The sequence below is a fragment of the Engystomops pustulosus genome, chromosome 3 (genome assembly GCF_040894005.1).
Source record: "Engystomops pustulosus chromosome 3, aEngPut4.maternal, whole genome shotgun sequence".
NCBI lineage: Eukaryota > Metazoa > Chordata > Amphibia > Anura > Leptodactylidae > Engystomops > Engystomops pustulosus.
Window position 1 is genome coordinate 28049909 of NC_092413.1, and position 24267 is coordinate 28074175.

General features: G+C 42.8%; 1 protein-coding gene across 6 annotated transcripts in view; it reads left to right on the forward strand.

The window, feature by feature from the left end:
* The first annotated feature begins 148 nt into the window (after window positions 1-148).
* Window positions 149-24267, forward strand: part of EHBP1 (EH domain binding protein 1) — a 241545-nt gene continuing 217426 nt past the window's right edge. For 5 of the 6 annotated variants that reach the window (XM_072140370.1, XM_072140374.1, XM_072140372.1 and 2 more), the window contains exons 1-2: window positions 149-410; window positions 1416-1769. In XM_072140370.1, coding sequence (XP_071996471.1) covers window positions 1666-1769 — 104 coding nt within the window. In that variant the 5' untranslated portion in view covers window positions 149-410; window positions 1416-1665. The remainder of the gene's footprint in view (window positions 411-1415; window positions 1770-24267) is intronic. The other variant, XM_072140371.1, reaches the window with a different exon arrangement.

Below are 24267 nucleotides of genomic sequence, written 5' to 3' on the forward strand. Positions count from 1 at the left end.
CACTGTCTGTCGGCTTTTTTCTAAGCGTAGCTCTTTAAAAAAGATTGGCAAACCCCGCCCTGTTTTGTCTCAGCGGTGATTGGTTCGTCGTTTGAGTGACAGCGCGGCGGGCCAATCTTTGCACAGTATCCATGCTGCTGGGTGCCCAATGTGGAGAGCTGCAGCGGCAGTGGCGGCGGTGGAGGAGCGGGCTCGGGCTTGCAGGGAGGGTTTAGCACGGAGGCTTGTGCTGGAGTCCAGGGCCGGGGAAGGGGGGCTCCACCTTTCTGTCTGCATACCAATTATTCCTGGCCTGGAGGAGGAGAAGGGGCTTTCGGAAGTGGCACCAGGCTTGGCATGGGGGATCCACACTAAGGATCAGGGGCTGGGGGATTAAATGCCCCATTGGGCAGGAGCAGCAGGAGGAGGAGGTAAGCTGATTGCATGTTTTCCTTGTGTGCTGTGTGGCACTGCTAGCCCTGTGCATGGCTCTGTGCCCCTTTTATGCCCATCCTGTGCATGGTACTGTGTGCCAGGCAAGGGTTAATGATGAGGAGCAGCAGATGACAGCTTGTAGTGACAGGAGGAGGGGGCTGTGAGTAAGGGGACTCCTCCAGTGCTGCCCATACACATGACACTAAAGTCTGATAAAGTCTACGCACCGGCAGCGGGTACAGCGGGCACCCCTGATCACAGCCATCCATGGTGCACGATCATGGATGCACAAGGTTACCCCATTACTTTTTTTTTTTGGGGGGGGAGGGGGGTAATACTAAACCTAGCTTCCAAAAAATAATTGCATTATCCAATGGCGGGTACAGTGGGCACCCATGCCAAGGTACAGAATTGCAACAATCATGAATGCATAATGTTACAATATTACTCTTTTTTTTTTTTTGGATGGGGGATACTAAACCTAGTTTCCGAGGATTATGCACCTACTAATAAAGCTTTATATAGCGCCAACATATTCTGCAGATCACCCGTTACGTATGTAAAAAAAAAACAAGACGTTACAGGGTAATGACATAATGGGAATGAGTTTACGCTTCGTGCGAGAGATTACAATCTATTAGGTTGACTTGTAAAAATGGTCCTTTTTATTTGTGTAGGACAGACGCCCCGGATGGCATCACTCCGATACGTTTCATCACACACTGTTGTAATTTATAGATGCCAGGGGTGTGATCATTGATACAAATGATATGTTTGTGGCTTCCTATGTGTCAATAATAAGGTCTGATCTGCCGTCAATGTTGCAGGAAGGCGCGCTGATTATTCTTGTTGATCTGCAATTGATTCTAGTTGGGAGGAGGGGGATGTTTCCCAGTTGTGCGTTGCCTTGTAAGCGATCACGCCGGACTCGTACTAGTAGATTGCTGCGTGATGTCAAATATTAACTGCAATGTTTTCCCTTCTTCCTCCTTTGTCTTTAGCAGTGTAGCTCTACAGAGTCCACGTCATTTTGCCTGGGAGGAGGGTTGACTTTCCATGCACCGGGGACTTCCTCTCCCTCAGCCATGCAGGAGTCTCCTGAGCTGGCTGTCTGCCTTGTAAAGTGGGATCTGCTGCTGCTGCTGTCTCTGCTGAGCGCTGCCTCCGTCTTCCCATGCCGACCACCTTGTAAGGATTAAACACCTAGAGAGAAGACGTCTTAATTTCCTCTCCCCCACCTCTTCCCGGATCATGGCTTCAGTGTGGAAGAGGTTGCAGCGTGTGGGCAAACATGCTTCCAAGTTCCAGTTTGTGGCATCGTACCAGGAGCTGATGGTGGAATGCACTAAGAAATGGTCAGTACCCCCCACCCCACCACCACGTTTATTACACTCTCCCTTTTACACTTGCGGCTAACCTCAAACAACAAGTTGTGTACAGAAGTCAAGAAAATTCCCACGCCCTGGAAGTCTTGTGCGCTGTCAGGGAATTTTTCTTGACACATTGCCCCACTTATACTAATGATGGCACAATCAGACACATAATGATATAATCGGCAGCTGCGGCTTCGGAAATAAACGAAACTGGGTCAAAAGTGAAAAAGTTATGATGGGGGGAAAAAAAAAATTGCAGATGGTTCTGATTTCTGTGTCGCGGTTCGGTTTGTTTCAGGTATAACAATGGATCCTATAGATCAGATGAATTTGCACTGGTTTAGCGATACTGTGACGAGTATGGGGTTGGCCATGTTTATGAAGCCCATTAACTTGTGGGAGGAGCTTATGTTACACTTAACCGTTCACGTCACCTTTCGGACCCTCGTTATTATCGTTTTAGAGACGGAAGATGATAATGGAGTCCGAATGCTGGTGTTAACGGGTCTAAAGGATCTGTTAATATTTTTAATGGCTTCCCTTTGTGTACGTTTGTATCGCTTCTGTTTGTCTACCGTTATATGAGTAGTAAAATAAAAAGTGCCGCAGCTTTTGTCCAATTTACCAAACGGACCCTAATAGAATCCATTAATTGTCCATTGAAATCAGTGGACATCTTGACAGATCACTTTTGGCTTACATTAACACGAACATAGCTCAATATATATGGATATATGTCCCCATGACAGCAATGTGAATGGGGCCTAAACGATAAAACGACAATTATAACAAAGTCTAAAGGATCTGCTACAATGCTTTCAATGGTTTTTGTTTTTCCTTTATTTGAAACGCAATAAATAATGCTGTAGTTTACGTCTGATTTTTTTCCCCTTAATTAACAGGCGCAAACAGAAGTGATGAAAATGGAAATTAATGGACATTTCCATAGATCCTTAAGACTTCCATTATTATTTAGACATCCAGAGGTCCGAACACGATTTATGCTCTTTGCTCATTTGAGATACCCCGGGCTGAACCTTGAATTATTGTACTGAACTCAGCATGTCAGTTCAGTAGTTCTAGGTTCGGTCCGATAGATCTCACACATATAAAGTGGGCAACGATGATGGTGCCGCCATCCTCGCTGCTTATTCACATTTCTGTGGGACTTGTGACATATCCAGTTTATTTATTTACTTCTTAGAACAACTTTTTTTTTATTAGGGAGATCTAAAAGACTTCTCTCTTGTGCTCTGGTCCAGCTGGGTTCCCCTTGGTATACAGGGGCTCAACAATGATGTTGGTGCGCGCTGTGGACACCCCATCATGTGGACAAATCTTGTGTGCAGAACCATATAATGCACTAGTGTCAGTTGTGTTTGGTACAGAGTTTTGTGATGTGTTATGTTCTCTTGGAGGTTTCTGTTGTGCTGGTGTGTTGTTTTAGGTTTTCTGATTTGATAATTCTATGACCACATGTAAAGCCTGTGTCTCAATTTTGACATGACATTCTGTCATCCCCCCCCCCATCCTCCCCAACAGAAGTCCTTGTGTTATTTTGTTTCCATTGTGATCTCCTGAAACAGAGAGTACAATGGAAAAAAACTCCTAACACAGGTGTGAACTGGGCCGAAGACGGAAATCTTCTCGTTTTTAAATGAAATGGGTGTTGAGTATGGGTGGTATATTAGAAATAAATACTTTTGAGCCCTCCACTTGAGGCACACTTCACCTTTACTGTATAGAAAACGGAATTGCCATATTTCTTATACAGGCGGTCCCCTACTTAAGGACATCCGACTTAGAGACAACCCATAGTTACACACAGACCCCTTTTGACCTCTGGTGAAGCTTTCTGAATGCATTACTATAGTCCTAGATTGCAATAATCAGCTGTAAAGTATCTGTAATGAAGCTTTATTGATAATCCTTGGTCCCATTACAGTAAAAAAATGTTTAAACTCCAGTTGTCACTGGGGCCAAATTTTTATTTATTTATTTTTTTTGTCTGGATCTACAATTATAGAATATATAAATTCAACTTAAGAACAAACCTCCGGACCCTACCTTGTACGTAACCCGGGACTGCCTGTACTCTCATGTGCAGTAAGACTATGGATTATCCATAATATAATGGTATTGAAATATATTTGGTATCTTTTTGGATAGAATAGATTTCCCTGTAGAATACACATTGGTCCTATTATGTTCCAGGGTCGTTAATGTCATTGGTTGTGGCGCAGCCGGTAGTGATGGGGGTCACTTATTCTATGTTACTGGGGCCCACTGAGGTAACTGGTTTGCGTTCTGTGACCCCCAGAACTTCTGAATGTCAACCAAAAAAGTTGGTTTTGGTTGTAGTTTGGGCACTCGGTCTCTAAAACTTTTACCATTACTGACAGTAATCTGAAGTGTTCATTATTATCACAGTTTTCTTTTTGTATTTTTCTTGAAGGCATTTTTTCGCAGTTGTTCGGTGTATATAATGTTTATGACATGATCTGTCTATTTTTTTGGAGAAACCCCAGTTATTCATGCAGTCTACGTAGGGTCACTCATTAGTTTTTACAGGTGTGTAGCTTCAACAAGAATCCCTCGGCTCCTGTACTAGTTGCCTATACAAAAGGCGGCTTCCAAATCTATTTATGTAACCAATGGATTATTTGACACTTTCTGGAACATGTTCCAAATTTGTCATTTAAGGTGCATCTCAGGTGTGTAATTTCTTCAGTAAAGTCCAGTCTGTCTTGCATATCAATCTACTTGTTACCTAGCAACGTCAACCAGTGACAATGTCAGATCTTTTCTGTGTGTTTTCTTTTTTTTAATGAGGTAAAAATTTTCCATTAAAGGGTTTAGAGAACCAGGATTAGAAAAACATGACTATTTTGTACCCTATACAGCGCTAAACCTTAAATGTTTAGGTTTGTAGTCTTTCTTTAACCCCTTAAGGACGGAGGGTTTTCCGGCTCATTTCTCGCTCTCCAACTTCAAAAATCCATAACTTTTTTCATTTTTACGTGTACAGACCTGTGTGAGGGCTTATTTTGTGCGTAACAAATTTTACTTTCCCGTAATGTTATTTATTTTAACATGCCGTGTACTGCGAAGCTGAAAAAAAATTCCAAATGTGGAAAAATTGAAAAAAAACCGCACGTGCGTCACGTTCTTGTGGGCTCAGTTTTTACGACTTTCACTCTTCGCTCCAAATAACACGCCTACTTTATTCTTTGGTTCGGTGCGATCGCGGTGATACCAAATTTATATAGGTTTTATTGTGTTTTAATACATTTTCAAAAATTAAACGAATGTGTACAAAAAAGAAAAAAAAATTTTTGCCATCTTCTGACGCTAATAACTTTTTCATACTTTGGCGCACGGAAATGTGTGAGGGGTCATTTTTTGCGAAATGAGGCGACGTTTTCATTGCTACCATTTTGAGGTCTGTGCGACATTTTGATCATTTTTTATTTCATTTTTTATGTTATGTAAAAAGGTGTAAAAGTCGCATTTCGGACATTTGGGCGCCATTTCCCGCCTCGGAGGTCACCGCCGGCCGTAACCGTTTTTATATTTTGATAGATCGGGCATTTTGGGACGCGGCGATACCTAATATGTCTGTGATTTTTACTGTTTGTTATGTTTTATATCCGTTCTAGGGAAAGGGGGGTGATTTGAACTTTTAATATTTTATTAATTTTTTTTATTTTTTAAACTTTTTTTTTCTTTTTTCTTTCACTATTTTTTAGACCATCTAGGGTACATTAACCCTAGATGGTCAGATCGCTCCTACCATATACTGCAATACTACAGTATTGCAATATATGGCGTTTTTGCAGGTCTTACATTACAATGAGCCACTGGCTCATTGTAACGAACCTGCATAAACCATGTAGCCTCCTGTCAAGAGAAGACCCGAGGCTACCATGGTAACCGATCGCCGCCCCCCGATGACGTTCGGGGCGTGGCGATCGAAAAAAAGATGGCGGCGCGACTTTGCGGGCGGCGTTTAGAGGGTTAATAGCCGCGATCGGTGCAAGCACCGACCGCGGTTATTAGCGGTGGGGGTTTTGTGCAAAATGCAAAAAACCCCACCTCTGTATGAAGAGGACTCAGCCCGTGAGCCCTCTTCATACATCCCTTATACCTCTGCGCCGTAGAGCTACGGCGCAGAGCGTTAAGGGGTTAACCACTTTAGGCTCACAATATTTTTGCGTACCAGTTGTTCTCCCAAACCAGATGCCTTTTTCGCATGTATCATTTTAACAACTCTAATTTTTCTTTGGTCAACAAAATTTTTACAGATTTTTTTGGCGAAATGTTTGAATTCCTATTACCGTAGTTTATTTTTATGTTAATAATTTTTACTTTTAAATTTAAAGAACATCTACCACCAGGATGAAAATTTAATTTGCATACAATCCTTTCATCCTGGTGGTAGATGCCCTTTAAAAGCTGAAAAAAATAGTGTAAAAATAAGCTTTTTTACATTTTACCAGTTTTTGTCTGGCTATAATATAGTGTTGCCCTAAAACGGATATTTTATTAGTATTTGGGACTACATGTCGCAAATTCTGATTACATTACATGCCTGTTTTAGGGTGACTGATAGTCGTCTAATGAAACTAGTCAGTGGGCAACCAAATTTTTCGGAGGTAGATTTTCTATATATATATTTACTATTTCATTTATTCAGGTGTTTTTCACTCTTAATTATTACTTGGTGCCTCTCAAAGGTGCATGGGAAACTATATTTCTCAATTTTTTTTTCACTTTTCTACTGCCTAAGGGTGAAGACACACATGGCGTTTTTGGGCCGTTTTTACTAAGTGCGTTTTCAGATCATTAAAAACGCAGGCGTTAAAAAACGCATCCGTTTTTTAAAGAGAACCCGTCATGCAAAATAACCCCCCTAAACTAAATATATTTTCATAAACTGCCATTAGAGAGCATTGCCTCTGTCCCTTCATTGTCCCTCTACATGCCTGTAAACCTAAGCAATGAGGTCCTAAAGCTGTATGCAAATGACCTGTGAAATGTCCAATGAAGCATTAGCATATTCAAGCTGTCCACTCTATTCATGAGTGGGAGGCACAGCCACACCCCCAGTGCATGACTGACAGCCTGTATAATGATGTGAGGCTGTATAATGATGTGCTCCCTGGTGCTGGCGGCCACACCCCCTGCAGCCTGTGTGTATGAGATACTCCTATACACATGACTGACAGCCTGTATAATGATGTGAGGCTGTATAATGGTGTGCTTCCTGGTGCTGCTGGCCACTCCCCCTGCAGCCTGTGTGTGTGTATAGGAGAGATACAGCAGCTCCAGGCAGCCATGTTACAGCAGTACATGTCAGATTCATGTGTAGCTGATGTCTGTGTCTCTCACCTGTATATTAGGAGGATGCAGCACACACTAGCCATGCTTTACTATACATTACACACAGACATGAGCAGGGGGAGGAGAGGGGAGGGGGAACAGGGGTGACATCACTGCCTCTGACCATGTGACCAGCCTCATTTACATGATAAAAAATAGATGATTTTACAATGAATAATGTATGAAATAACTAGATAAAAGCTGGGATGGGATCCTTGTGAGCTGCTCCAACAGGTAGAGGTGACAGGACTAGTGACACAGACCTGATGACAGGTGTCCTTTAAAAACGCATGCGTTTTTTGAAAACGCATGTGTTTTTGTCCGTTTTTCATTGCGCAATTTCGGAAAAACTGACAAAAACGCATGCGTTTTAAAAAAAACTGATGCGTTTTTTAACGCATGGGTTTTTAACGATCTGAAAACGCACTTAGTAAAAACGGCCCAAAAACGCCATGTGTGTCTTCACCCTTAGGGTGATGCCATACATGGCGTTTTGAATCCTTTTTTGTTCCGTTTTTAAGCAGTCCGTCCAAAAACGAATCTGTTTTCAAAAAACGCATGTGTTTTTTTAACGGACTACTTAAAAACAGGTTTGAAATGCCATGTTTGGCATCACACTAAGGGTAGTAGCACACGTGGCATTTTGAACCCGTTTTTAGTCATGCAATTTTTAATTAAGATAATTGGGGAAAACAGACAAAAACGGCAGAGTTTTCAAAAATGACTAAAAACTAACTAAAGCATGACTAAAAACAGACTAAAAACTGGTTCAAAATGTCGCGTGTGCCACCACCCTAAGGCACAGTTCACAGTAGTGTTTGGACTTCCATTATTATCTTCCATCACTAAAACGATAATCTCGATCTGTCACGGATCTGTCACAAAGTCTGTTGATTTCAATGGACCTATAATGGCTCCCATTAGTGTCCAATTGCACCATCTCCTTTATTTGAGATGGGGGGGGGGGGGGAGGGGGGGTAGAAGAATTCAGCATTTTCCATCCATTTTTACACTCAAATTACAGAGGGATGTTTCAAACTGAAATCAACAATCATCAGCAGGTGATACATTAGACTTCTGTTATTATTGTTTTACTGAAAGAAGATAATATTGAAGGGCTGCACGCGAGTGTGAACTTGGCCTACAAAAAACTACCAATATAAGGGTGATGTCACACATGGTGTTTTTTGACCGTTTTTAGTTAGGCTACATTCACACTACTGTATGGAGGACGTATATACGGCCGACGTACGTCCTCCATAGACAGCAATGGACGCACGGCGCCCTACGGGAGCGGTACGGTGCAGCACACGTGCGACACCGTACTGCTCCGTACCCGGGAAAAAGATAGGACCTGTCCTATCTTTTCCCGTAATAAGGCGCCGTGCGCCATGCATCTCTATGGAGAGGGGCAGGGGTGAGCTGCGCTCACCTCCTCCTTCTCTCCCCGTGCACTGCTGTTGCCCGCTACGGTACGGTACAGGCGGCCTTAGGCTACATTCACACTACTGTATGGAGGACGTATATACGGCCGATATACGTACTCCATAGACGGCAATGGGCGCACGGCGCCCTACGGGAGCCATGTATCTCTATAGAGAGGGGCGGAGGTGAGCTGCGCTCACCGCCTCCTCCTTTCCCCTTGCACTGCCATTGCCCGCCCGTACTATACCGTGTGAATGTAGCCTTAATCTGTTTTCAGATCATAAAAAACGCATCTGTTTTTTAAAACGCATGCGTTTTTTGAAAATGCATGCTTTTTTGTCCGTTTTTAATTGCGCAAACTTAAAACGGCTTAAAAACGCTACGGGTCTACGGTTGTCTAGGCCTACTGGGATTGGCCATCATGTAAGCTGTCCCAGAGGTCCCATAGAAGAAATCAATGGGGTGACCTCATCCAGGACTCCATTAATTTCTGTGAGAATTCCGGGATGGCTCAAAGCACAATGGATCCTGGAAATCTTATCTACTATAGGCCAGCTAAGGGAGACTTAAACACGTATACCTTTTCCTGTGAATTGGAGCTGACTCGGGGATGGGGTCACCTGACAAAATAATTATCATGGACCGAAAGCCAAATCTTTAGTATAATCTCAGTTTTGCATTGCTTTGGAAATGCAGGGAAGAAGTCGTCATTCCATCATATTCTGGTTTATTTTTAGCGTGTGGTCTTTGTGCAAGCATTTTTGAGTTTATTGAACCAGTCCGGTCATTTGAGGGCTATAAAGTTGCGAGAGAGCAGATCTCTCAGCAAATCAATGTCTGAAAGTGTCCAATCTTCAGAGGGCCTTGTCTTACAGCAGAGACATGCTGACCATTCATTCATGAGGCTCCATTAACTTTTAATGTACATCCGAAATCTGCTCACCTCAATTGACTCAATAATAGTCCTATAGACAACCTGGCATTTTACATGAAGCCATTATCCTGCTGTGGCGCATTGATCTCAGAATAATGCCAGCAAAGTGTCACGTGGTATCTAATGTTGTAGGACAACAGGAGAAATGAGAGGCCGTGGTTTAGTAAGGCAATTGATTAGTTGGGTCTGAAAAAGAAAAAAAAAAAAAAGTTGTCTTCTTTTCTCGGTTTGTTTCGGCAGGTGACTTTCCGCACTTCTATAACTGTATTTTGTGGTGTGCTTTATGTATGAGGTTTTTATTGAGTTGTTTTTGGTGGTATGATGTACATTTATATATCACGTTCCTGTGGGGATAAAACTTTTCATGATTTTTTTCCGCTTTTAAAAAAACCTTTTCAAGGGGTTATACCAAGATTGGATAAGGCAATATCAATCTGATCGACTGGGTCAGGCAGTCGGATTATGAAAACGCACTCCCAATGATCCAGAGAACAACTGATGCTCGACCTGACAGTCCATTCAATAATAAGGGAGAATCGGAAATTTGGCTAACAAATTGGCTTCCCACATTCCCTTTCACTGACTATGCGGGAGCCTGTGATAATTTTTTAGTATTATTTCTAAGTGCTGTGCTTGTCACTTTTGGATACTCCCATAGTATTGAATGGAGCATCAGAGGCACACGTGACCTGTTACTCCACACCTATTAGTGAGAATGGGACTTCAATTCTCTGTATCGTTGGCTTTGGCTTTCAAAATTGTGCAAATGAGCCTGTCGGCTCCAGGCTCCATTAACACGTAAGGAGCCTAGAGCCCTTCAGGGTCATCTGCACATTTTTGAAAGCCTTTTTTCTTAATAACCAGGGCATAAGAGGCTAAAAGAAGAGCAGATCCGGCAGGTGGGGGCACACACTAGCTTGTAAGTGTTTTTGGTTTACAATCCTTCATCCTGGTGGTAGATGTCCTTTTAAAGCAGGGGTCTCAAACTCGCGGGCCAACTGCGGCCCGCGGGACAATATTTTGCGGCCCCCACCTGGAAAAGCACCGCCCGCCGTGTATTCACGGCGGCGGTCGGGTCGCGCTGCATGGAGAGGGCTCACGGGCTGAGCCCTCTCCATAGCCGGTAAGTCTTTGCTGCATATTGCAGCAAAGGTTTACCGGTAACACCCGCGATCGGTGCTAGCACCGATCGCGGGTGCTTTCACAGCGATGGCTGCCGGCAAAGCTGCCGGCAGCCTCAAAAAGATAGCGACGCATGGGCGCCGCCATCTTACCTGGGATGGCCGCTCCCCCGGGGGCAGCGATCCGTCTCCATGGTAGCCTCGGGTCTTCGGAAGACCCGAGGCTATTTCGTTTTAACCCCTTCATTACAATGTGCTGATAGCACATTGTAATGAATGAGGAGGAAAATCCCCATATACTGCCATACTGTAGTATGGCAGTATATGATAGGATCGATCAGACAACCTAGGGTTAAAGTACCCTAGGGAGTCTGAAAAATAGTATAAATAAAAATAAAAAAAAGTTTAAAAAAAAAAATTCTAATAAAAAATAAATAAAAAAATAAATTTCAAATCACCCCCCCTTTCCCTAGAACTGACATAAATATAAATAAACAGTAAAAATCATAAACACATCAGGTATCGACGCGTCCGAAAATGCCCGATCTATCAAAATATGATAACGTTTTTTACAATGCGTTTAACCCCGTTACGGAAAATAGCGCCCAAAGTCGAAAATGGCACTTTTTTGCCATTTTGAAAAATATAAAAAAATCTATAAAAAGTGATCAAAAGGTCGAACAGTCCTAAAAATGATATCATTGAACATATGATCAAATTTCGCAAAAAATGACACTACCCACAGCTCCGTACACCAAAGTATAAAAAAGTTGGCAAAATCAAAAAAATAATTTTTGTACAGGAGGTTTTAATTTTTGTAAATGTATGAAAACATTATAAAACCTTTTATAAATTTGGTATCCACGTAATCGTACCAACCCAAAGAATAAAGTAGACATGTCATTTGGGGCGCTCAGTGAAAGACGTAATATCCAAGCCCACAAGAAAATGGCGCAAATGCATTTTCATTGCATTTGGAATTTTTTTCCCGCTTCCGAGTACATGGCATGTAATATTTAATACCATCACTATGAAGTGCAATTTGTTACGCAGAAAACAAGCCATCACACAGCTCTTTACGTGTAAAAATAAAAAAGTTATAGATTTTTGAAGGTGGGGAGTGAAAAATGGACATGAAAAAACAGGAAAGGGCCCGTAACCGGTTAATCCCCTTCCCTCCGGTACTTGAAGAAGATGAAGTCGCCGCTCTGAACGCACTTGGTGCAGGTCAGAGCGGCGACTTCATCTTCTTTGATAGGAGGGACACGGGGATGCAAGTACCGGGGGGGAGGGGGGGATGGAGTGTCCCTGACTGGGCTCAGTGCGGTAGGAACTTGGGACCCCTCGGTGCACAGGACGCGTTCATAGAGAAAACACGTCTCCCCGCTCGGGGCTTTCCTTGCGCTGGGAGACGCCATGACATTTGAATCTGAATAATGATATTTTGTAAGCGCATTTTGTGTGGAAAACTTGATGCGGCCCAGCCTTACCCAGAATCTATCTCCAGCGGCCCCCAGGTAAATTGAGTTTGAGACCCCTGTTTTAAAGTGAGTCTATCGGGTACAGTATGTTTCACATCAATAGCTGTACCATGAATTGAACAAAGCATACATTTATAATGATCCATCTTTTTCAACAGTTTAGACACCCCTCCACCTCCCATCCTCGCTCAACGTCACCATGTATTCCTCCTATGGTTGTAATACAGCATCTGCACATCTCGCTAATACTCGGCGCATGTGCGCTAGAACGGTGCCTGTATTCATGGCTTGTTATGAACTGCGCACACGGTATGTTAGGACTCTCTGGAGGCTAGGCCTCAGGTTTATAAGTAGGGGGATAGTATTAGTATTTCTGACTCCTATAATATTTATATCAGGGAAGAAGTAATGTGGTGATATTTTAAGTTGCCAAATCAAATTCCAGTTATGTTTTTTTTCTCCAGAAAATTCAAAAATTTTCACATCATTGTACGGATAATCTTCTCCCACTTGTGGCCATAAGGTTCAATGTTTTTCCCATTCTGGGTTTATGATATAATTGAAGGATTGGAGCGTGTAGACATTATAGAGGGGATCTGCAGATATGATAATCCTTTGATTTGTTACTTCCCTGGGTTGACATCCTGCATCTCTCAATGGCAGTGCTCCCCTCCTACCTCTCCCCCTACTCCGACATAGCCGCTTGTAGAAGGATTCTGGTTATATATTAAAGCAAGAGGCGGAGGTTGAGAGCAGTTTTAATACAGAGAGAAAAGAACACAGCAGTGGGAGGACTCTCTCTCTCTGCCCCATGTCCAGCTACAATCCTGAAATATAAATCACAGTCCTGCTGCTACTAACAATGTTGCAGCTTTGTGTGATCAAAACTGTATTCATTAAGGTGTAACTGGCTCCGACAGTGCAGAGCTTAAAAACACTAGTGTTTTGCTGCAATAAATTCATCATTGCGATGATGTCCACCCTTGTTTTATGGCATAAACCCTTTCCAGCTCAGCCCCGCCCCCTTTTCTAGAGGCAACTCCCTTTAATTGAGGTGCCCAAAAATGGTCGAAAAGCCCTGATAAATGTGTGGGAAGTTTTTTCTTTTGTCACAAAAATCTTGTGTAAGTGTTTAATGAATTCCCCCCCCCCCCATGTGTTTAAAAAAATTTCACTGTACTTTGTGTAGAACACATAATATTTTTAATATTTTAGTTTTGACGCCATATTTTGGCTTGTTACATCTTTACTGATTCGAAATATCTGTTCCCTTCCTCTAAAACTAGTCTTCTTGCTAAGCTGCTGTTTCTTACGTTTTTAATAAAATTTTCTTTTTTTCAAGTGAAAAAAATTTAGGTTGCGAATCTCTTAAATCGCTGTCTGGGAATATCACTACATGGTTCCAGCAATTGCTTTTCGTTAAAAGAAAAATTCAGATTCAGCTCGTATGAAGTACGACTGCTGAATGATAAATTTACTAATTGTGTTTTATCCAATATTTGCTTTTAGTAGCGCGCTCTGTGCCGGAGCATGTTATGGACTAAATTGCAAATTATAGAAAAATTGATTTATGAAAATCATTTTTCTCACCTAATGAGAACACGGTTTCTGATAATATGGTAATACCTGTAGGGATCTTTCTTCAATTTATGATGTATGGGGATATGCTCTACCTGGGGGTCAGCTGTAGGCTTCAGTAGGCCCCTGGGTGACAGAACCTCAGTGGGCCCCTTTGCAGTGAACTCACGTGGCGGCATTAAAAAATTCTGAAACGAAAATAGTCTCCTGTTCCCTAAAATATTCCCTAGTTTATTATCCCAAACAGCCCCCCTCTCCTCCTGTGGATTCATTATATACAGCCTCCTCACCCCAATGCATTCCTTATGTGCATCCTTAAGTGCCCCCCCCCCCTCAGCACCCCCAGGCCTCGGCATTTGCCCAGGTATGCCTACTGCAGGCGCCGGCCCTCTTTTACCTCTTCGTACTATTCCTTTTAAAGAAACAAGTAGGTCAAAAGTCCCAGGACACCCCTTTATTTGGGAAACTACAGGAAGTTGATCTAAATACCCCAGTAATGGATAAGGGGGGGAGCTATATTTTAGAAAATATTTAAAGCTGCCATGTTGTTTCAGGGGCAGGTTTTTAAATGGAATGTTGTTTATGTAGTAAATCAAAGAAAACCATAATGATCTCATCACTGGAAATTTACATATCTTGTTGTTCAAATTTTATCAACCCTGAAAGTTTCGACAACAATTGGGAACGTTCCATGTGATACTCCGCTATGTAGTGTGTTGTCCTTAGGGGTTAACACCGTGCTGAAGGTGCTGGATTCAGTCAGTGCTCGCCCCTCTCCTTCACTATCCAGCTTGGGGCTCAAAATACGAGGACGTGGGAATGGAGACTTAAATTGTATGGGTATGGGGTGTAAGACAATTTGGGGGAGATTTATCAGAAGTGTCTGAGAGCAGAACTGTTCTAGTTGTATATGGCAACCAATCAGAGCTCAGCTTTCATTTTACCACAGCTGTTTATAAAACGAAAGCTAAGCTCTGATTGGTTTCCATGGGCAACTAGAACAGTTTTACCTCAGTCACTTCTGATAAATCTTTCCCTATGTGTACTCTTATAAACTACGCTACGGAATTTGATGGCGCCATATAAATAAAGATTATTATTATATTATAGACTACAGCAGATGATATGATTACATTTGTTTGTCCTGACCATTGAGTGTTGCATGATACAAATACTACAAAGTCTGAATGAGGCTTTATAGCGTTTGGCTTGTTTCCTCTCTATATAGGGCTTCTATATCTGCTCCATCCACTGAAGGAAGCCATAATGTCATAGTCATTTCCACCAATTATATGATGCTTTAACTCTGGAAGGGGACGTAGGTTGGAAGACAGATCATTAGATTTTTAGTAACCGATTTAAAATTGTTGTCCAGAGGTTGAAAAACATGTTTGTTTGTTTTTACTTCAGTAAAAAACATGCATAGTATTGCACCTAAGTTCCTATCCTCTCAGCAAGAGTATGGTTCAGGTGTCGCACTGTTTCTTTGAAGGAAGCAACCATGTTTTTAAACCATCGGACAATCCCTTTAAGGGTGCGGTCACACGTCTCATTTTCATTAGGTTTCGAAACGCAATGGGGCACATTCACTAAGGGTCCGAACACTGCATTTTCGTCGGGTTTGCTGACGTTTTGCCCTAAATAGCCCCGGGTTTTTGGCGCACGCCGGCTTGCATGCGACACAAATGGGGGGGGGGGGCGTGGACATCAGACAACCTAACTTATTCAAACAAACTGCAGAATTTTAAAAAACTAAATCGTGTCATAATATCAGCACTTACATGCACCGGGAAGAAGAAGGCGAACTCTGTCGGACTTGAGCGGGGAAGCGACGCATGCAGGATATTGGAAGCACGATCTTAGTGAATCGCAGCAGCTCCGATTCCTCGTCGGACATTCCGGATCGGCTGCGTCAACGGGACGGTTAAGTAAATGTGCCCCATTGTAAAAGCTCAGGAGAGGTGATTTGCTTAATTACGTTACTGTTAACAATTGCGTTTTTTGTTTTGTAAAACAAATGTGAACAGAAATGTAATTATGCAAATGACCCCTCCGCAGCTGTTGTAATGTGTATGAGAACGCAACCAAAACGCAACATGTGACCGCGCCCTTAGTGCACTCTAGTAGCCGAGGAGACCATAGGATGAGTAAAATGTAAGTTTATAGGACTCGTTCACATGAAGTTATTTGGATTTCTACCTAAAGTTACTCGCTCTGCATGACATATGATCTTTTGTAAAAACAAACTGATGAAGCCTGCTCCTTTTTTTGTGTGTTTTTTGGAGGGGTTTTTTCTGGACTAAAATTTAAATGGTTTAAAGAAATTAGTTGCCAAAAAAAAGTGTCTTTATGTTAAAAATCATTGTAACGGAACCAACTCGTTCTGAACCAGCAGTAGTTTTTGAATCAAGGTTTTAAAATTTACATTCCATTCAGAAATGTGGAACTTTTAAAAGATTTTTTTTTTTTTTTTACTCCCACCATTGATCGGGGTTAGAGTCCCGCACTAGGCTATTCTAAGGTCAAGAGACGCACAGGGTAGATCAGTGCTGCGCACACTAAATATTTACTGTCTCTTTAAGACTTTCTTTACAACCGTCTGCTTGCAAATCCATAGCGTTAGGCTCCCTGAGCCGATAATTGGATTTATTTTATATATGGACCAACCAAGGGGTTATAATCTGTAGTCCTTGGATCCACGCAATGTTAACTGGACTTGCATTTTGTTTTAATCAATTTTGTGGGTCTTTTGTGGGATACAAATTCTGCTATAGGAAAGAATTTGTGCAAAATTTTGCATTTATCATATTTTTTTTTACTGCTTTTGATCTGTTTTTGATTTCCTGGATTTGTGTATTTGTATATTCTCTTTTCTGTACATGATTATAGAGGCGGCCATCTTGCCTGAGCTGCGGCTTACATTATTAGATTTGTAATATACACATGGAGACAATAGAAAAGGTCATTGTGGGAGAGGGGAGAGCTGTGACCTTCAGCTACAGTCAGTAATGGTTCCTGTGTTATCTGCCTGTATCCTTAGGATAGAAGCATCATCTTCGTTGTAAGCCTGTATCTGAGGATAATGAAACGATTCCTGATAAATGATCTCTACAAAACGGGAACCATTGGCCTGATATTAGATTTAGTGACTAATATAAACTTCACCGTTATTAGGACAAATGTATACAATGTCTTTCAGAATTTCTGGTGGATTTCTTTCATCAATTTTTAAACATAAAATCTTCTGCCGTGATGCATTAAAGTGGTTTTCCCACAGAGGAAAAGTAGGCCCTATCCATGGAATAGGGCTTAACTTGCTAATCAGTGGGGGTCTTGGTGATGAGACCCCCGCAGATCGCGAAAATGAGGGGTCCGTTGGACCCCTCATTGCTCCGTCAGATTAATGGAGAAGACAGCGACGCGTGACCGTTCCATTAATCTCTATGGAACTGACGGAGATCATCCTGAGGTACTGTATAGTCATACCTCTGTGCGTGTTAGGAGTGTCAGGACTGTGAAAAATTTGTTTCGCATTCCAGAATAGTAGCTGGATTGGTGCGCTGGGATTGTGTCTTCAAACTGAATTGAACTTCATGAACATCTACCACCGGTATCAAGGATTGTAAACCAAGCACACTTACATGTTGGTATGTGTCCCCTTTTCTTTTAACTTGCTATGCCCTTTAAAAGGCTTCAAAATTATGATAATGAGCCGGAGGGGCTCTAGGCTTCATAGGTGATAACGGAGCCTGGACCCACTTAGGTTCATTTTCATAATTTTTAAAGCATTTTTTTTTCTTCAAAACAAGGCTATAGCAAAAGAGTGGATCCTGCCAGAGTGGACACACACCAGCATGTAAGTGTGCTTGGTTTACAATCCTTGATCCTGGTGGTAGATGTCTTTTACCACTCTCCATTGAGTAGCTCCTCCGCTCTGTAGGATCGGGGATGTAAAAACTGGTTTTATATTCCAATGTTGTAGCTGGACTTGGTGCACTGCGGTTTTGTCCTTGCACTGCTTTGATCTTAACTCTCTCCATTAAACAGCTCCTCTACTTTACTCTAAGTAATTGCAAATTTCTGATTGACTACTGTAGCAGGGGATGTACTTTATAGCGACTACAGGCAAAGTACTGAAAGCACAGCAGTGTGAGGGCAAGCCCAGACCAGGGGATGCAATAGTTTTATAGTTCCCATTGGAATTATACTTGCATTTTTGCATGGCACATGCTTTCTCTAAGACCGGTTGGGCTGTGTTCACATTCGACAGAACCAGTACCATATGTTATGAATGGTTTTGGAAAATTCAATGTTTAATCAGATCTCGGTAATGTGTTTCTGGCCCTCTGTGACCGTCACATTTTCTTCTTTACACTTGTGCCGTGCAGAACAGCAGGTCCGGGGAGGTCACGCTTACTAGACCGATCCTACCGAGACGTCTTTCTCCAGATGTTGGAAATGTTTTTGTTCCCTTTGTAATTCCCTTTCAGCGGGTAAACATTCTAATTCGATCAGCCCAAGAAAGGCGTTGTGTGTGCACAAAATGAAATTTGGGTCTAGAACAGCACATACTTTGGGCGAGCCCAGTGAAAGGTTATCGGCCTGTTGCGTCCTGTGCTGGCACATCGTCAGTGACTTTTTTTTTTTTTTTTGATTGGCCAAACCATGACCTGAACCTGGGAGCATAGTCACATGAATCATACAGGATTTCGGCTGCTTTTGTTAAGTGTTATTGAACCACAAGTGCTCGCTTTTGATGCTCATTGAATTACACACTTAACAGAGTTACAAGCGTATCTGATCTATTCTGCTTTACGTGATCTGTGCCTGTGGGAGTCCTCCAAGATGTAACCTTGTAAGGATTCTGGGAGGAAGTACATGTAAATGCAGGACATGTAGATGATTTCTCTCACTACGGTTTTTTAATTTCTGTAAGACTTGGCGACTCATGTAATGAATTTGGCATCACTATTTTGAGTTATGAAAATTATATTTGACCTGCTAGTAGCGGGAGGAGAGAAGGGGGACGGGCTAGTAGCTGGAGGAGAGAAGGGGGACGGGCTAGTAGCGGGAGGAGAGAGGGGGGGACGGGCTAGTAGCGGGAGGAGAGAGGGGGGGCGGGCTAGTAGCGGGAGGAGAGAAGGGGGGACGGGCTAGTAGCGGGAGGAGAGAAGGGGGGGCGGGCTAGTAGCGGGAGGAGAGAAGGGGGGCGGGCTAGTAGCGGGAGGAGAGAAGGGGGGCGGGCTAGTAGCGGGAGGAGAGAAGGGGGGGGCGGCCTAGTAGCGGGAGGAGAGAAGGGGGGGACGGCCTAGTAGCGGGAGGAGAGAAGGGGGGGACGGCCTAGTAGCGGGAGGAGAGAAGGGGGGGACGGCCTAGTAGCGGGAGGATGTTTAACCAATGTGAACCTCGCTAGAGACTTTTTAGGCCTCTATTGGGTGCCTTGGAGTCCAAATATATTATTTAGCAAGGCTATAAAGGGCACTGTATAATTAAAGGGATTGGGGCAAGTTTACGAGTTACTGCCCTGCAGTCCCCATGAGGAGCCTGTGTGCTAACCCTCCACCCATCTTCATGGCACTGCTATAGATGTCCTTGCATATTGCTTAGGCCTAGTTCACACCTGTACTGGGGAGTTTTGTTACACTCTTTGTTCCCCTTAAACTTCAATGTACTCTTATGCATTCCCTTGTGCATCCATCATTTATAGTGGAGAAAAAAAATATTTTTTCCACTATCAGGGATGGTTCACTCGTGGACTTCACGTTGCGTTTACATTGCGTTATCTATTTATTTACATTGTGTTAACATTGTGTTTCCATAAAATGGGCTCGAACAAAGTGTAAACATGGCTACACATGTTTTAAGTAGTGTAAACTAATTTAATTGCATTTACAATATGTTAACAATGTGTGATTGCAGAGTTGAATGGAGCTGCTGCTGCTGCTCCATTCATACACAGGATGCTGTGCTCATGACCATTGTGCTAGCGGTTAGCAAGAACTTTATTTGGCTTTTTTGTTATTTATCTTCTAAATTATTGTCCTTTTGTGCTAATTTACACATCCCATTTGTGGTGGCATTTTTCTCAAATCTCATATGAGGTTCTGCGAGTCCTGATTTATTTTTATTTATCAATGTTTTTTTAAATACGGATAAGTATGGATCATCTGTCAAATCTATACTTTTTCCACAACTGTCCAATGACGTGTGCTGACTGTCAGATCCTATTAGTGCTGGATAAATTAAATTGGGCTGCAAAGTCACCAAGCATTTCATGCATCCAAGCATCAGCAGCAGGAGATGCGATCTGTCTCCTCGTGACGGATGTCTTCTTACAAACCTCGCGGAGACGCGTTGCTATTGTGTAAGGTGGTTGATATGTACCAGGTCATCCCTATAAGACTGAGATCAGTTTTACTCGATATACAATTGAAACCCAATGGGAGCCCAGCAAAACCCTCATTGAGTTTGGTTTCCCTGGCGGTGCAATGAAGCTCAGTCATACAACATGATAATTTCCCGACTAAGGCTCCGTGCACACTTCCGCAAAACTTTGCACATGCAGGGCTGCCATGATAGGGGGTCTAATGAGACTGTGTTCAAATCCCCTCCCCCCTATTTTCCTATCAAAAGGGTGGCCAAAGGGGCTCACAGTACCCACTAATCCGCCCCCCCTCCATTCCCGGGCCCTATATAAGAAAAAAAATCTATACTCCCCTTTCCGCTTCTTTTCCACGGCTCCGTCTTCTGCTCTTCTGACACAGGCACATAACTATGATGCGTCATGCAGGCCCTTGCACTATGACGTCACCCAGCTGCAACACTGCCACGTCATATTAACCTGGAAGACCAGAAGACGCAGCCATGGGGTCGGGGAGAAGAAGCCGAAGATGAGTATAGGTTTTATTTTTTTTTATAAAGAGGGGGCATCTGCCAGGGCATTTCATTAAAGGGGGCATCTGGGGCCCACAAAAAACTTCCAGTCAGGGGCCGCCAAAATTCCTAGTGGCGGCCCTGGGTACATGGAGCACCTGCCCTATGTTTTGCTTTGTGGCTGCACCTCTATAGCTTTTATTTTTGCAACTAGCTCAAGGCCTTTTGCGGACGTTTGTATGGAGCCTAAGGCCTTCTAGGTTTGGCACCATTGCCAACTTATACCGATCTGGCAGGGCGCGTTTTGCTTTGGCCGTGGTTATGAAGGCCTAAGCAAAACGGATATGCTTTTTGGAAGCTTCCAATAATATATTGGCAGGAAACAGATCCTAAAAGGATTTTTGCCTTTTCAAGACCTGTTTGAAGGTCTTGTGTGAGTATCAGTACGGATGTGAGTCTGATTCCCATTGTCCAGTCAGATGGTCAAAGATGGCCGACTCTGAGGGGCTTTCTTGCCGAACTTCCAGGTGCAGGCGAACTATGTACATCCATAATTCATAGGACTCAAATGTAAAACTATAAGTCCGTAAATTAGCTCCATGTCCACGTTCCTCTCATAGGCCGGTGACTTGTTTGTAGATACAGATTACGCACACGCATAACGTATAGCTGACAGATGTCAATGTTTTACACTTTTCTGAGTATGTGTCAGCTTTGTTACACGGGACATTTGAGCCGTTGTCGCTGCTTCCTCCGCCGTCAGACACCCTCCAGTCAGCGGAATAATTATTCCCGACACACGTCTTTCAAGCTTATAAATAATTTAGATCTGGTCGGAAAATGTTCTTTTTTTTTTTCCTTCAGAAGAACAGTGATTGTGTCTTCAGTTTTAAAGGGAAATACACCCGGTATTAGTGCTGTCTAGTATTTTATTATATTTTAATTTTTTTTTTTCTATCTTTTACGTTTACATAGAACAGTAACACAAGAAAAATGGATGATTGAACTGAAACATTCGCACTTCAAGCATAGTTGTACATATACAATGGGGGAATTTATCGTATACCAGTTATCTATCGCAGGCTATAGCATAACTCTATGCCTGTCCGGAGACTCTTAGTATATCAGTGGTGGGGGGGATCTCAATTGGCGCACTATGCGCGCAGCTGTCAAGATTTATACATTTTCCCAAAAAAGAAGGGCATCATTAAGAAAACAAGGGCCATGGGGTACAGGACAGGGTACAACAGTCTGGTAAAGAGAGAAAGAAATGGGGAAGGGGGTCAGGGAAGGGTGTTGGCAGAAGCCACGGAAGGGCAAATGTTGCTTGGGGTGCTAGATTATTTCTGGGAAGTTTTAATCTGGAAGCAAACGGTTCATAGCTGAGGATAGACTTTTTTTGTAAAGGGAACCGGGTTTCTGACTATAGAGTCGGTCCCAAGGAGATTGGGTTAAGTTCCACAATTCTGTTGTGGCTTCTTACATAAACCATTCCTCAACTGATGGGGGGGGGGGTGTGTTGGATTTCCTCTGGTTTTAAGGCTTTATAAAGGGATTTATAAATATTATCAAAGAGCAGGAACTTCAAAAACTTGTCTATGTCCACACTCTATATAAGTCCCGTTGTGGGCTGATGTGTGGGGGTGTATGGATTTGACTCCCGTGAACTTACTGAAATGCTGGTGGAGACTCCCAATCTCTTCTGTTTTCAAAACCAGAATAAGGGATTGGGCAACTTCTGTGCACCAACGGGACATCCCAATAGTGGATTTGGGCTTCTTCTCTGCACTAACGGGCAACACCACTGAAGTTTTTGCCAATGGCACATATAAAAGCTGAAGGGGGCGCAGTATGACTGAATATACTCCAATTAAAGCCCTGTTTAAGGGCATTCTATAAATTGCCTGAGTTGCCTATCCTTATAATTGGTCATCAATGATGAAACGTTTTGGGTCCGAAACTCCCACTGAGCGGCTGATTTGATTTAATAACAGTCTTAGTTTGGTTGTCACAAATGGGTTGAGTGAGGATAACGGTTAAAGTAATACCCCTGTGCCACCGTGCCAGTCTATATCCATGCAGGGATCCTCTAGCCCAGTGATGGCTAACCTATGGCACTCGTGCCAGAGGTGGCACTCGGAGCCCTTTCTGTGGGCACTCAGGCCATCACCAGAGATGACTCCAGGTATCTTCCTGCAGTCCCAGACAGCCCAGGACTTGCTGTGCATAGAGGTATTTTAAAGTGACAGCTCTACCTGGGACTATTTTCTGCTTTATTGGTGTTCTCAGGGGCTGGTATCAATGAAAACTGTGAAAGAGAAGGGAGTATAAATCACAAATTAAATTTCTGTGTTGGCACTGCGATAAATAAGCGGGTCTTTGTTGTAGTTTGGGCACTCGGACCCTAAAAGGTTTGCCATCACTGCTCTAGCCAATAATATAAAGTTCTTGTTAAAGTGGAATTAAAACAACTTGACAAATGTCAATGTAATCGGATTCGGCAGAATTACTCATTACCACCTCCTATTACAGGAACAGACTACAAGGATTGTAGTCTGTTACCATGGAGATGCTTTGGTCATAGTTGCCGTAAAATCATAAGGACTTTTTGTTTTTCATATTGATTCATTATTTGCATTGGTGCAATTATTTGTTTGTGAACTTAGAGAGATCCATACGTCTGCTCAGCACCTCCTGCTCTATAACATGCTGTCTGCAGACTGGATTGCATCTTTATAGTGACACATTCCCTTTAAGGAGAATATTTAAAGTCTGCAGTAAGATGAGATAATGACTGAGCGTTCTCGCTTTGATACGCAGACGTCTCCGAGGAGGAATAAATATTCTATCCGAACAATTGATCAAACGTAAATATTATGACCCATTAATGATTTCCTTGCGATATCAGATGTTTCGCTTCGTCGTCCCTGTGTTATCCCTGATCGCCTGGTATCATATGAAGACTGTGGTTTTCCATGCCGGTGATTTGTCATCTGTCTCTCACTTCCCGTGCACATGCTCTCAGTCAGGAAGGGGTGTGCATTAGAAAGATATTTTGGCTCCCTGCCCTCCGGGTCGTACTGAGAGTGAGGAAACAGGTGAAGAGATTTTCCGAGCCTCAGCCAAAAAGTCAATTTCATACACAAGAAAATCTTGTATATACAGTTTGTATGTATCCAGATGGTTTTAAGCAAAATTCGCTTCTTGCTCTTTGCAAAACTTTCTGACATTTTGGTTTTAATTTTTTTTTCCATGCTTACATTTCTTTTCTAGCTTCCAGAGCCGGGATATCTGGAAGCTGAACTAGTGGTGTAGAGGAAATCTTCCCATCAAAAACGAGCACAATAAACCAGGGACACTTACTCTTAGATCCAAGCACCGTAACTGTGGTAATCTTCTTATATTTCTTATCCATGGTTTCCTCGCTTCTGAAATCAACTTTTAAAATTTTATGCTTTTGAGCCAGAAAGGCTCCTGGGGGGGGGGGGGGGTTGTACCAGAGCCCCTCTGTTCTGTAGATTCACAAGCTGTTACACTGTGCAGGAGCATTTCCCCTCCCTCTATGTGAGATTATAGCAGGAGGAGGGAGCAGGGTAACAGCTTGTGAAGTAATGCAGGGGCTCTTAAAATTATACTAAGGAACCCAAAGGGCTCCTAGGGGCGTTACAAAAGTAAATTTTTAGATG